The 15,633-nt window shown below is 45.2% G+C and overlaps 1 protein-coding gene across 1 annotated transcript in view; it reads left to right on the plus strand.

Moving 5' to 3' along the window:
* Window positions 1-15,633, plus strand: part of LOC309808808 (forkhead-associated domain-containing protein 1-like) — a gene marked incomplete at its 3' end in the record, with an annotated part of 105,294 nt that overhangs the window by 40,406 nt on the left and 49,255 nt on the right. Inside the window, exons 5-6 of the mRNA XM_082629383.1 lie at window positions 8,826-8,935; window positions 12,034-12,270. Of these exons, the coding sequence (XP_082485509.1) occupies window positions 8,826-8,935; window positions 12,034-12,270 (347 nt within the window). The remainder of the gene's footprint in view (window positions 1-8,825; window positions 8,936-12,033; window positions 12,271-15,633) is intronic.

Consider the following 15,633-nt stretch of genomic DNA (forward strand, 5'->3'; position numbering starts at 1 on the left):
TCCTTAGTTATCTCCTTTATGTATAGTATTGTGTATGTCAATCCCTCTCTTCCAATTTATCCCTCCCCCCTCTTATTCCCGGTAACCATAAGTTTATTTTCTACATCTGTAACTCTATCTCTGTTTTGTAGATAAGTTCATTTGTACCTTTTTTTAGATTCCACATATAAGCAATATGGTATGATATTTGTCTTTCTCTGGCTTTTGCTTATGTTCTCTGGTTCTGAAGTAGAACATAATCAAATGTGAAAAAATTGGGATAAGCAGAAAGTTAGAAAACAGTAAAAGATAAGCTGTCACCCTTATCACCAGAATTCTCCCTGTTGACTTTTTGGTACAAACTCCTCCAAGACTGTGGTCTGCCCATCTGCACACATCGGTACCTCTGTGGTGAGTGTGTGTGTGTGTGTGTGTGTGTGTGTTTTTGTACGTATATATGAATATATATGAATGTGTATCAGAATCTAAATTTATATACTTCGACTCAGATGTACAGACGTATTGGTAACTGAAATCCCTCTTGCCTTAAGAGGTTTTTAAATATTTTATTACCATTTTACAGGTAAGAGGAGACTGAGGCTTATGGAGAAAATTACTTCTCTGGAGGTTATGTATTCAATCTAATCTAATCTAACGCTTTTCAGTCAAATTTAAGGCTGGTTATCTCAGTGACTGTCACTCACAGCCTGGTCACTTTGGGGACACACAGCCATCAGGGTTTCCTTCTCCCCCCTCCCCCCGAGAAGGCCTCATGGCATTTGGGGAGGAGACTTCCTGTCTGTCACCATCCTCTCGGCCTTGCCAGCCTTACTGGCAGAGTAGCTGGCTCGACTTAGTCCCTGGCATGATTCGCAGGTTTCTTCTGTGGCCACTGGTGTGAAGGTCCCATTCTCTGTTTTCTGCGTCCCAGCCCCAGACCCCTCTGAGTCCCCAGGTCTCTCGATGCCTCCACACCCTTCCCTGGTCTCACTCAGGACCACTCACCTAGTCACTTCCCTCAGCCATTCAAATAATAGTTATTATTCTGAAATATACAGACTAAGGGGCAAATGAAAGGTATCTCTGCAGTTTACATAATCATCATCATCATCTAAGGAATGCTCATGTACCTACGACCCAAGTTAAGAAATTACTCAGCCATTTCCCCCCAGCATTTTAATGTGAAAACTTTCAAACACACAGCAAAGCAAAAAGAATTTTACAGAGACAGCTCTCCTCCTAATTCTACCGCTAACACTTTGCTGTACTCTTTATTACATTTCTGTCTACCCATCCTTCTTGTCCTGCATTAATCCATCTTATTTTTTGGATGCATTTCAAAATAAATAGCACACATCTGTAGTCCTCCCCCTAAATGCTTTAGCACATATACCATTAACTAGAATTCAACATTTTTGTCTCCTTCATGTAAAATGAACACACAATGTGTATTAGTTATCATGATTGCATAACAAATTCTCCCCAAACGTAGCAGCCTAAAGCAAAAATCAAACATGTGTTATCATCTATACGGTTTCTGTGGGTCAGGAATTTGGCAGCAGCTTAGCAGGATGGCTGTGGCTCAGGGTCCCTCGTAAGGCTGCAGTCATCTGAAGGCTTGACCTGGGCCGCAGGATCCACTTCCAAGATGGTGTGCTCACATGGCTGTCAGCAGGAGGCCCCGGCTCCTCACCACATGGGCCTCCCCAGAGAGTGGCTCGAGCATTCCCATGACACAGCAGCTGCTCCTCCTGAGCAAGTGATCCTGGAGGACAAGATGGAAGTGGCAACATCTCTTGTGACTAAGCCTCAGAAGTCATGCTCTGTCATTGCTGCAATATCCTGCTGGTTACACAGGGCGTCACCCTCCAGTGTGGGAGAAGACTACACATGGGCCTGAAGACCAGGAGGTGGGGATTATCAGCAGTCATCTTGGAGGCCGGCTACCACAGCCTGCCCTCGGGTCCTCAATGATTCACACTCCTCCTCCTCTCTCCCGAGGCCCCCCAAAATCTCACCCCAGTAACAGCATCGGCTCAAATTCCAGAATCTCGTCTAAATCAAGTCCAGGTACAGATGGGGCTCATGGGTGTAGTACCTTACATTCAGCTCATCAAGTACTACTTCCAGAAATCTGAAGACCTCTGAACAAAGGGTCTGTCCCTCACACACCCAGCATATATTGGTGGGACAGACATAGCATAACTGCTACATACACTCCTCTTGTTCCAAAAGAAGAAAAACAGGAAACACACAGGAGTCCCTGGCCCAAAGCAGTTCTGAAGTCCAGCTGGGAAAATATCGGCAGTTCCTTGATTGGGCTTCAGTCCAACTCTTGTCCAGAAATGACTTTCCAGGGCTCTGGGCTCTGCCCCCAGGTCCCTGAGTTCCGCCTTCTGAGTCGTCCTCCCTTTCCTATGAAAGGTGTCCCATGGATGTGGCTGCATAGTTTTATAGCCTGCTTCCTGCCTGTAGAAGCTTGGTTGTCCAGACGCTTCTTTGACTTTTGTGGGTCTCTGTCAGTCTGAGTTGGCAGTGCTTCTTATTGGGGTTCATCCTATTAGGCAAAAACCACGCCCACAGACTTTTTTGTCACAAGCCCTTCCACCATGGACTTCTGCAAAGACTGACAAAGGACAGAAGCTTCTTAGAAGCCCAGTTCTTTGACCGAAGGGTTCTCCTGGACACTGCCCTGGATCTGTATTCTTAACAAAGGATTTTACAACCACACCCTCAGCTTCTTCTCTGGACTGTGTTTTCTTGAGAGTGCCCTTGATTTGATCTTTGCCCAGAACCTGTTTCTTACATTTCATTTGCCACCGGGAGAGGCAGGGAATTTTCAAGCCCAGAGCACTGCCCTGGTTTAACAGCCCTTCCTTTAACTGTCTCTCCCCCTCACATTTCACTATAAGTAGCAAGAAGTAACCAGGCAGCACCTTCCAAGACTCTGTCTGGGACTCTCTCTAGCTAGACCATTCAGCCTCATCACAAACATTTTCTACCTTCCTCATGACCACAGGCAACGTGTTAGGAAACCTTCTGCCACCACCTGACAAGGATCCCTTAACCCCAGTAACATTTTCCTCACTTTCCTGGAACCCTTCCCTCACTGCCTCCTCAAAGGCCATCGGGCTTCTACTAAGACTATTCAGGCTTTCTCAAAGACTCTTGGCCAAAGTCCTCCAGCTTCTGGCCACTGTTCCATCCCAAACCACTCCACATTGTAGGGTTTTTGTTAAATTTTCCACCACTCCTGGTGCCCAAACCTGTATTTGCTACTTATTGTTGCATAACAAATTACTGCAGGATGTAATGGCCTAAAACAACAGTAAACATTTATTATCTCATAGTTTCTCTGCGTCAGGAAGTTGGGAATGGCTTAGCTGGGGGATTCTTGCTCAGGATTTTTCATGAAGTTGCAGTAATGGTGTTGGCTGGGGCTGTGGTCCTCTGGAGGCTTGTCTGGGGCTGGAGGACCCACCTCTAGAATGGTTCACTCACATGGCTTTTGGTAAGAGGCCTCAGTTCTTCACTAAGTGCACCTCTCCATACGTTGCTTGAGTATCCTCAAGCTGCCAGCTCCTCCAGACAAGTGGTCCTAGAGAGTGAGGAAGAAGCTGCAATGTCTTTTATGATCTAACCTCAGGAATCAAACTGTGTCATTTCTGCAATATCCTTGGTTACATAGAGAAGCTTTGTTACGGACTGAATTGCATTCCCCCAAAATGCATATGCTGAGGCCTCAATCCCAATATCACAGAATGTGACCATATTTGGAGATAGTGTATTGAAATAGATGAGTAAGTTCAAATGAGATGATTGGGTGGGCCCTAATCCAAGGGCTGGTGTCCTTGTAAGAAGAGAGAGAGAGACGCCAGGGATGCACGTGCACAGAGAAAAGGGCATGTGAGGACACAGCAGGAAGGTGGCCGTCTGCAAGCCAAGGAGAGAGGCCTAACCCTGCCCACACCTTGATCTTGGACTTCCAGCCTCCAGAACTGTGAGAAAATGAATTTCTTTTGTTAAGACCTCCTGTGGTGTTTTGTTATGGCAGCCCAAGCTAACTAACATAAAGTCCATCCAGTATTGCAGAGGATGATGCAGGGGTCTGAATACCAAGAGACAAGAATCAGTGGGGCCATCTTGGAGACTGCCTACCACACACTGAAAGGTGTAGATCTTGAATGTGCTCACTGAGTTTTGCCAGTCGTGCACAACTATGTAACCCAAATTCCTATCAAGATATAGAACATTACCATCACCCCAGAAAGTTCCCTCATGTCCCTCCCCAGTCAATTCCCAGCCCCAGGCCCCAGAGGCACCCACTCTTCTGAATTCTTTTCCCGCCATGGATTAGATATTCCTGTTCTAGAATCTCAAGTACACAGAACCATGTAGTACATGTTCCTTTGTGGAAGGCTTTTTTCACTCAGCATAGTATTTCTGAGATTCATTCATTTTGTTGTATGCATCATGTTCTGTCTTATGAACATATATACAGGGTTTTTGGGTTTTTTTTTTTAATGCGTCCTTTGGACACATGGCACATGGGCTGTTTCTTTTCTTTTTTTCACTCCGCCATTTAAATTTTTCCACTGTAATCACCGGTTTCTCCAGTGCCATGTTGAATTTGGGGCTTCTCTAAAGGACTTGGATTCCCCCTGGAGAAATGAAGGAAGAGTCGTATGGCTTAGAGTCCCTCACATCTACCTGGGCTCTATCTCCTCAGCCTCTCAGCCAGGTCTCATGTTTCCAAACGTTTGCCCTCATTCCCCTGACTCTCTCCCCATCCTCAGAAAAGGACTTTCATCTTCCCGTGTCATGGGGAGTTCCTTTCTGTCTGGGCCTCTCTACTCCACGCTTCAGAGAAAACTCTGTGCTCCAGTCCTCCATGCTGTCTCTTGACAGAAAACACCTCTTTTTAAGGGTTCCGAGAAAGCTCTTTCCTCTCTTAGCAAAGCTGGGCTCTTCCAATTAAATTGGTTTACTGTTAGACTGTCACCTTGCTTTAGACTTGAAAAATTCTATTTGAAAACCCAAAGCCAAGGATTTATTTACTGCAGATCAGGTCAGGGTTTCTCAATCTTGGCACAGTGACAGGTGGGTCGCATAACTCCTTGTTGAAGGATCTGTCCTGTCCACTGTAGAGTGTTTAGCAGCATCCCTGACTCCTACCCACCAGAGATACCAGTAGCAACACCACCACCACCCCCCCTAACTGTGGTTCTCAAAAATGTCTCCAGACATTGTCAAAAATGAAAACGTCATTTTGCCTGGGGGAAACTCACCCTGTTCTAGTTAATACTCATCCTTCCTGTACCACAAGGCAATAAAACGTCAGCTCCAAGGCCAAATCTTAATGGCAAGAGCTCATGGGAGGTGGGGAAGAATTACTGAGAAAAGAAAATATGTGGAGCGACTTATTAAAATAGCATCTTGATTCATATATATATATATTTTTTTTCCCAATAATGGGATCATATGAACCTAACATAGGTAACCTTCTTTTTTTTTCTTTTTTTGGCCGTGCCGCTCAGCTTGCAGGATCTTTGTTCCCCAGCCAGGGATGGAACCTGTGCCCCCTGCAGTGGAAGCACAGAATCCTAACCACTGGACTGCCAAAGAATTCCCTACCTGATTTTTTTTTTTTTTTTTTTTTTTTTTTCTTTTTGCGGTATGCGGGCCTCTCACCGTTGTGGCCTCTCCCGTTGCGGAGCACAGGCTCCGGACGCGCAGGCCCAGCGGCCATGGCTCACGGGCCCAGCCGCTCCGCGGCATATGGGATCCTCCCAGACCGGGGCACGAACCCGTATCCCCTGCATCGGCAGGCGGACTCTCAACCACTGCGCCACCAGGGAGGCCCCCTACCTGATTTTTAAAATTCAATAATATATCATAAACATCTTCCCACTTCAATACATTGACTGCATAGTGGTTAAAAGCATAGGCTCTGAATCCAACAAACTTAGGTTCATCCCTTGACTCTACCACTTACCAGCTGTGTGTCCTTGAGCAGATGACTTGACGTCTCTGTGCCTCATACCTCTCACGTATAAAATGGAGATGGGAATAATAATGCCTATCTCACTGGGTTGTTATGAAGATGAAATCGTATCCTGCATGTAAGTGCTGAGCACAGCGCCAGGTGCATAGCGAACATTCAGTAAATATTAAAATATTTAATATTTTAATATTTAAATTTTAATATTTTAATAATTTTAATATTTAAATTTTAAATATTAAAATTTAAAAATTAAGTTATTACCTAACCATGATTGTTATTTAACTTTTATTTACAACTTACAATGTCTGAAAGACACAGTTAAGGTGCACACATACTGCCCCTGCTGCAGACTGGTGATTATTGGAGCGCACCAGGACAGCTGGGGGTTGTTAAAATATTAAAGTAACTTCCCTGCCCTTTGGCCAACAGCTCATGCCCGAAAATTCTTAAAGTGCCTGCGTCCCCATATCCACCGTCCCACCGCCCCAGCCCTCCCGACTCTCCCTGGGGCTTCTCCCCACTGGGACCTCCGAAGGATCCAGCATCTAGAGTTAAGCCGGTTTGGTCATACATGGCCCTTAGGTTCTTTTTGATAAATAACAGTAGCCGGTAAAGAAGTTTGGGGCAGGTGAGGGGTAACTGCTCCCGCACCTCCCTGCCTGGGTGTAAGGAAAGCGAGTCTCAGAGCAAATTCTAGCCCCACAAAGACTTTCGGTAAACACACCTTCCCTAATAAAGGGACCCCATCGATCAGCCTGTTCTGTAAGTTTGATGAAGTCCCCCCTCCGGCCATCATCTTGCAGGGAAGCGTCCCTCAAGACAGCCACGACAGGGTCGTAGAGGCAGCCGGAGTCACCCCTAGAGATGGCATCAGACGCCAGAACTCTAAGCTGAGACTGGACAGGGGCCCATTTAGGGTCAGACCCCGTGGCCCTCCCTGGGGACACAGGCCAGGCAGTACCTTCCTCCAGTGGGAGCCGATTTCTTGAGGAATCTGAAAACAGATCAAGTCTTCCTCCTGAAAATTCAGTTTCCAAATTGAGATACACAATCAGTGTAAAATAAACCCCAGATTTCAAAGGCTTCATGCCTCGAAGGAAAAGAATATAAAATATCTCCATATTTTTTGTTGATTACGTGTTGAAATGATGTTTTTTTAATGTATTGGGTTAAATCAAATTGATCATTAAAAAATTCATCTCTCCTTTTTACCTTTTTAATGCGACTACTAGAAAATTGAAAATTGCATTCTGTAGCTCCCTTTATTTCTCTATCAGGCACTGCTGCTATAGTCAGTTAGGACTTAGCTGCTCAGGATCCAAGAGAGTCAGATGGGGGCAGTGAGCTTCAAGTAAAAGTTTTCTAATCATGGACCTAGTTGGGGAGGTGGAGGGAGAGAAAATGGGCAGCTGCTGAAGTTCCAGGCCCTTCTGTTCCTCGTGCCCCAGGAAACACTGTGGCCAGGGCTGCTCATTCAACACGCAAGGCTGTGTATTCTCTGGGCACCACAGGCCATCAGCTATGTCCACTAGAGGTTCTGGGGTCCACAAACAGGTTTGAGACCTGGCTGGGGGGCAGGAATCTTTGATTCTAAAATGCATAAATAAAAAAGGCAGAAGCAAAATGAATAAATGATGAATGTCCACAAACATGATAGTGCGTGCTTCATTCATCATTAATGTTAATACTCATTAAAGTTTCATCACTACTGAAAACAATTTGTTCAGCTTCTCACTTCACAGGAAGATAAGAATGTGCAGTGACTGTCCAGAAACCATAGTCACTTGGAAATTTAAAATACGCTGCTTGGGCCCAAGTGGTTTCACAAGTAGAATTATAGAAATCTTTACAAACGTTTCTACACCAAGAAAATGGTTTCTACACCATTCAGTGTTGATGTGAGTGAATTGCGAGATGTCTGATGTGATACAGAGTGGGGCCCCCAAACACAATGCCATACTCCCCGAAAGTCATATAAACAGGCCTTGTAATATTGGGGTAAATAAGAAAAAAATTAGGAAAGCTTAAATGTCTATCAAGTGGATCCTAGTTAAGCACGTTTGGCACACTTGGACAATGGACCACAATGCTACCCTTGAAAAGAACCCAGTACAGCCTCAAACACTGACATGGGAAGATGTTTTTCATATTGTTAGCTGAAAAGTAAGCTGGATAAGAATCTCTGACATGTAAATGCATTTTTGTTTTTTGAAAAGATATGACTGCAATAAAAAATATATAGCTAATGTTTAGTGCTAAATGCTCTACTTGAGGGGTCAGCAAACTTTTCCTGTAAAGAGCCAGATAGTAAATACTTTAGGATTTGTGGGTCACATGGTCTGTGCTGCAACTAGTCAGCTCTGCCTTTGTAGCTGGGAAGCAGCCATAAATAATATGTAAATCAATCACTGTGGCTGTGTTGCAATAAAACTTTATTTACAAAAATAGGCAGAAGGCCAGATTTGGCCGCAGGGCCATAGTTTGCCAACCCCTGCTCTATATAATTATTCTATTTAATCTCCAGATAGCCCTTTATAGCAGAGACTATCAGTGATCCTAAATTATGTATGTGGAAACGAAGGCTTAGAGAGAGCAAATGACTTGCCCAAGGTCCTCAGCTCTTATGCAGCATAGAAAAATGTCTGGAAAGAGACACACCACAGTGCATCAGTGCAGTTAATGCTGGGGAAGAGAAATGAGGCAGCTCTTACCCTTTCCAGTCCTCCTGTAATGCTTTCAGTGCATAAGTCTCATGAATGTGAAGGTTAATCTGAAAATATTTTTTAAGACTTTGGGGAAACTCACAGTCTCCTCTGCATTCTCTGTTGATCTTGTGTGTTAGTGTGGACCAACGCGGCGGAACTGTCGGAACAATCAGTGGCTGAGGAAATTCCTGGGGCAGAGCCCTACAGAGAAATTTTTGTGGACCAGGACCTGGCCCAGTATGATAAGGTGAGGGGTCTCGGGGAAGCACAGAGCTACAGCAGCAAGAGGGACCATGGAGAGATTGCCACTGCCTCTTGTTCTCTGTGTCTCAAGGACTGTCCCTTTTTCCTACTTCCAAGAAACCACCTCTTCCTCCCAAGACATTCAGCCAGGTTTGGCCACTGCTCATTTTATCCCAAATAACATCTACAACTACAAGGTACTGAGCACCTACTGTGTGCTGGGCCATGTCCTGTGCACTTGACATTTATTAGCTCGTTAATCTTCACCAACTTCAAAATAGATTTTATCAGCCTCACTTTGCAGATGAGGAAACTGAAGCTCAGAGAGGTTCAGTGATGTGTTCACGGCTGCCCAATGCAAGGAGCAGTGTTAGGATTCAAAGCGAGGTCTGGTTAGCTTCTCAGCGGGTACTTCTAACTCCCACACAGTAATCACTTGGTCAACCTTCAGTGATGGAACAGTGACGCAAAAACACGTTCCTAGCAGGAGGAATTGAGCCCTGAAGTCAGGGAGGCCTGGGCCAAGAGACTCGTTAAAGAACCAGAGAGGTTTAAAGCAGGGATGCGAGCAGAACAGGTGGATTCAAGCCATCCTGGGAAGGGCCCAGGTCAATTTCTCCCCACTTAGACACGACTCGAAAGTTACTCTAAAAGAAGCAGTCTATAATATCTCGCTTTCCTTCAGGGCCAGGGCCTGCTCCTGCAGCAATTCTCAGAGTTTGTGAGGAGCAGACCTACCTGGGGTTCTTGTCAGACATGGAAATCCAAACCTTCAGGAGGCAGGGGGTTCCAACCCAGGCATCCTGGGACCAGACTCTGAAAAATGTTGCAGAAAGGCGAGAAGCCACACTCAGATTCTGTATTTATCACTGTGTAACAAGCCATCCCAAAACTTAGCGGCTTCAAACAGCAATTCATTATTCCCCGAATCTATGGGTTGACCTGGAAGGTTCCTTTGCTCGCGTCCCCTGGCCTCACTCATGCGGCCTCAGTCAGCCGCTGGCTTGGCCAGTTTGGTGGTCGGTCTCCATTGGCCTCCTTCCCACATCTAGGGCCTCAGCCAGGACGCCTGGACTGGTGCGCCCCTTTGTGCATGTGGTTTTTCATCACAGCACGGTGGTCTCGGGGTTCCCAGGGGGCCAGAGCAGAAGCTGCACAGCCTGTAAGAACTTGCCTGGAGATCATGCAGCATCACTTCCACTCCATTCCATTGGTTAAAGCAAGTCACGGGGCCAGCCCAGACTAGAGGGTGGGGAAATAGACTGGATGGCAAAACTGCAAAGTATTTGTTGCCATCTTTCAACCTGCCTCAATTTTAACTCGGAAATATAGTGCAACCACTATAATTTTTTCTATTTATAGAAAATGTTTATAAGCCATTTATCATTTTTTCTATTTATAATAGAAAGAATTCTTTCTCTTTATAAGTCGTTTATACCCTGACTTGCCAGGACTCCTTCAAGTGACAATAAACAAATTAGCTTGAGGGGGAGCATCGATTAGCTCAACTTATTGGAAAATTTAAAGGGCCACTAGCTTCAGGTATGGCTAGATCCAGGAGCTTGAATAATGTCATCAGAACACCTCCCCACTACCAACCTCTCCCCTCTGTTTCCCTCAGAGTCTGGCTTTCTACATAAGGCTGGCTTTGTGCGTCAGAAAAGACAAACTCAGGCAAACAAGCCTACATATTTAAAGTTTATGATCCAAAAGAAGGCAAGATCCTCTCCCTCTGTAATCGATGTGTGAAATCTCTGATTGACCAGCTTGGGCCACATGCACATGGGGAGGTGGGACAGGAAGGAGCAGGGCACATGACTGACAATCCTACCCAGACCCCATGGAAGGAGGAACGCTCCCTCCAGAAGGGCAAAGGGACCCTCAGCAGGAAAGCAGAACCCACAGCTGTCCACTGCCCTCTGCAAACTTCTTATATTCCAGCACTGGCACGGGGCCTGGCACTTAGTTGCTGCCCTATGAATGTTTGTTGCATGAAAAATGAATAAGCACCTGGCTGATCATAACAGGGTGAAACAGGGGAAACTGCCCAGGAGTAGGGAATATGTCTGATGCTCTCTCTTGAAGTTTTGCCACCAACTTTCACAAGGACCCAAAGGAAGGCCCCTGGCAGCAGCTGGCAATGTCAGACAGGCTTTCTCATGAGCGAGACCCTGTCCTTCCCCCGGTCACGGAGCTAGCAGGTCGTGAGGCTGACTGGACGGCTCTCCTGGGAATGAGCTGGCCCAGAAATTGCCCGTTTACCTCCTCCTGTGACTGCTTTGGAAAAGGCCTCTGGGGAATTTTTTCTTCTTCTTCTTCTTCTTCAGTTTTTCTGACATTTTATTGATAACGTCTGGTGAGAAGTTTGGGGGAATTTTTTTTTCCTTTTTTGGAAAACCTAACCAATTCTTTGGCTGCAGAGCTTTTTCACTGGAGAGATGGAGGACAGGGTTAATTATACCTGTGGGTAAAGTCTACCAGCAATTTTGTTTTTCCAGCCGAAAGTTTACATGAGCCCATGCAAATAAATCACTATTCCTGTCTCATTTACTTTCCAGATTGAGTTACCTGGAAAAAATTCATACATGAATAGCCAAAAGAGGCAGGAAATATTAGAAGAGAGGAAAGGGAAAACAAATAGTTCAGAATGTTTTAAGTTAAAACAAATAACCCTCATTATAGGCAGAAAGTGGTCAAACAGAATGTTGTTTTCCTAAGTACCTTTCCTAGGTCCCCAGTGTGCTAGGCTGTATATTATAAATGAAATCATTCTAAGTAAACTTTCTAGCAACAAATGTTCCCAAGTGGGATGGTTGTTCTTAATATGAAAGTCTAATTCTCGGGGAAAGGAAAGTTTCCGTACCTGTGAGGTACAGACATCCATTACAGGAGTCTATATACAAGTACATCATTTTAACCCAATTCTTGTCTCTATGAGATTTTCCAAGTGACAGAGATAGCCTTGAAAGTCTGCTTTTTCCCTCCCTGCCTGCCCTCACCTTCCCAAAGAATGATACCATATTTTTCCTGTCTTTCTTTAAATGGGCTCAGCCTTACATCCAGACCCACACCTAGTAAATTTCCCATCTGTCCTCCACCCAGGATGAAATAATTCTGCTGCTGGGAAAAGAAGTCAGCCGTCTCTCCGATTTTGAACTTGAATCTAAATACAAAGACACCGTGATAGCAAGCCTGCAGAACCAAGTGGCCAACCTGAGGCAGAAGCTGTTGGAAACAGCCACCTCCAGGCAGAAGGAGAGGGTGATCCCGCCCAAGTTTCAGGTTCTGCATGAAGAGGACGATGCCCAACAGAGAGAGATCCAGAGCTTGAAAAACCAGGTAGGGCTCAGAGACAAGTGGGTCGGGGCCTTGGGGTCACAACACAGGGTGACAGCTCTCAGGTAGAGCCTGGGGCGAGCCACCCGGGTAGTTAGAAATGGGCAGTGAGCACAGCATGGTGAAGAGTGCAGATCCAGGGAGTGGAGGGTTGGCAAGTTTCTAGCCTTGTAAGAACAATATTAGATTTGATTAAGTGCCTACCATGTTCAGGCCCCGGTGCAGGTGCTTTGGGTGCATTAGCTTATTTATTTATTTATTTACTTATTTAATGTATTTATTTATGGCTGCATTGGGTCTTCGTTGCTGTGCACGGGCTTTCTCTAGTTGCAGTGAGCAGGGGCTACTCTTCACTGCGGTGCGTGGGCTTCTCATTTCAGTGGCTTCTCTTGCTGCAGACCATGGGCTCTAGGCACGTGGGCTTCAGTAGTTGCAGCATGAGGGCTTCAGTAGCTGTGGCTCATGGACTCTAGAGTGCAGGCTCAGTAGTTGTGGCCCACGGGCATAGTTTCTCCACAGCATGTGGGATCTTCCTGGACCAGGGCTCGAACTCCTGTCCCCTGCATTGGCAGGGGGATTCTTAAACACTGCACCATGAGGGAAGTCCCCTCATTAGCTATTTAAACTTCAGTCTTCTGGCAGATGCCATTCTACAGATGAGGAGACTGAGGCACGCTCAGAGATGCCCAGGAGCTTGTTACAGCTTGCACAGCAAGTGAGAGACAGTGATGTGATTTGGGCTCAGCTCTGCCACCTTGTACACCTCATGCTTTCACACCCACTTTGCATTTCCACCCAACTCCTGTCGCTTCAGTGACCACTTCTCACACCCACCCGGACCCAGCCAGAAAGAGCTGGAGATGGGGAGAAGGAACCCCACAGTGTTCCAAACACTGAGGCCTTTATCAAACCCTGAAGGCAGCTGCTGGTTCATTTATAGGGAATTTCACCAAAAATTCTCCACCCAGAATGTTTGGATTTACCAGTCAACTTCCTTCCTCCTGAAACTAAATCCAAAAAAAAAAAATTTTAAGTTTTAAAGAACTACTTTAAAATTGGCCACTGATCTTGTTCATAAATTATATCTCAACAAAGTTGATAAAAAAGCAATTGGTCATTGATGAATTTTGGCCTCAGTGCATAATTCTGCTTAAAACCGTAGTCAGATTTGGTTCAACATGGCGGAGTAGAAGGACATGTTCTCACTCCCTCTTTCGAGAACACTGGAATCACAACTAACTGCTGAACAATCATCAACAGGAAGACACTGGAGCTCACCAAAAAGATACCCCACATGCAAAGACAAAGGAGAAGGCGCAAAGAGACAGTAGGAGGGGCGCAATCCCAATAAAATCAAATCCCATAACTGCTGGGTGGGTGACTCACAAACTGGAGAACACTTATACCACAGAAGTCCACCCACTGGAGTGAAGGTTCTGAGCTCAACATCGGGCTTCCCAACCTGGAGGTCTGGCAATGGGAGGAGGAATTCCTAGAGAATCAGACTTTGAAGCCTAGTGGGATTTGATTGCAGGACTTCGGCAGGACTGGGGGAAAGAGAGATTCCACTCTTGGAGGGCACACACAAAGTAGTGTGTGCATTGGGACCCAGGGGAAGGAGCAGTGACCCCCATAGGAGACTGAACCAGACCTACCTGCTAGTGTTGGAGGGTCTCCTGCAGAGGCGGGGGGCAGCTGTGGCTCACCAAGGGACAAGGACACTGGCAGCAGAAGTTCTGGGAAGTATTCCTTGGCATGAGCCCTCCCAGAGTATGCCATTAACCCCACCAAAGAGCCCGGATAGACTCCAGTGTTGGGTCACCTCAGGCCAAATAACTAACAGGGAGGGAAACCAACCCACCCATCAGCAGACAAGCAGATTAAAGTTTTACTGAGCTCTGCCCACCATTGCAAGAGCCAGCTCTACCCAGCACCAGTCCCTCCCATCAGGAAACTTCCACAAGCCTCTTAGATAGCCTCATCCACCAGAGGGCAGACAGCAGCAGCAAGAAGAACTACAATCCTGCAGCCTGTGGAACAAAAACCATATCCACAGAAAGACAGCGAAGATGAAAAGGCAGAGGACTATGTAACAGATGAAGGAACAAGATAAAACCCCAGAAAAACAACTAAATGAAATGGAGAGAGGCAATCTTCCAGAAAAAGAATTCAGAATAATGATAGTGAAGATGATCCTGGACCTCAGAAAAAGAATGGAGGCAAAGATCCAGAAGATGCAAGAAATGTTTAACAAAGATCTAGAAGAATTCAAGAACAAACAAACAGAGATGAAGAATACAATAACTGAAAAAAAAATACACTAGAAGGAATCAATAGAATAACTGGGGCAAAAGAACGGATAAGTGACCTGGAATACAGAATGGTGGAATTCACTGCTGCGGAACAGAATAAAGATAAAAGAATGAAAAGAAATGAAGACAGCTTAAGAGACCTCGGGGACAACATTAAACACAACAACATTCACATTATACGGGTCCCAGAAGGAGAAGAGAGAAAGACAGGACCCGAGAAGATATTGAAGAGATTATAGTCAAAAACTTCCCTAACATCGGAAAGGAAATAGCCACCCAAGTCCAGGAAGCACAGAGAGTCCCATACAGGAGAAACCCAAGGAGAAACACACCGAGACACATAGTAATCAACTTGGCAAAAATTAAAGAAAAATTATTGACAGCAGCAAGGGAAAAATGACAAATAACATACAAGGGAACTCCCAGAAGGTTACCAGCTGATTTCTCAGCAGAAAGTCTACAAGCCAGAAGGGAGTGGCATGATATACTTAAAGTGATGAAAGGGAAGAACCTACAACCAAGATTACTCTACCCAGCAAGGATCTCATTCAGATTCGATGGAGAAATCAAAAGCTTGACAGACAAGCAAAAGCTAAGAGAATTGAGCACCACCAAACCAGCTCTACAACAAATGTTAAAGGAACTTCTGTAAGTGGGAAACACAAGAGAAGAAAAGGACCTACAAAAACAAACCCAAAACAATTAAGAAAATGGTCATAGGAACATACATATCGATAATTACCTTAAACGCGAATGGATTAAATGCTCCAACCAAAAGACACAGGGTTGCTGAAAGGATACAAAAACAAGAACCATCTATATGCTGTCTACAGGAGACCCACTTCAGACCTAGGGACACATACAGACTGAAAGTGAGGGGATGGAAAAAGATATTCCATGCAAATGGAAATCAAAGGAAAGCTGGAGTAGCAATACTCATATCAGATAAATTAGACTTTAAAATAAAGAATGTTACAAGAGACAAGGAAGGACACTACGTAATGATCAAGGGATCAATCCAAGAAGAAGATATAACAATTATAAATATATATGC

Source organism: Mesoplodon mirus, assembly GCF_964341445.2.
Source record: "Mesoplodon mirus genome assembly, chromosome: 7".
Lineage (NCBI taxonomy): Eukaryota > Metazoa > Chordata > Mammalia > Artiodactyla > Ziphiidae > Mesoplodon > Mesoplodon mirus.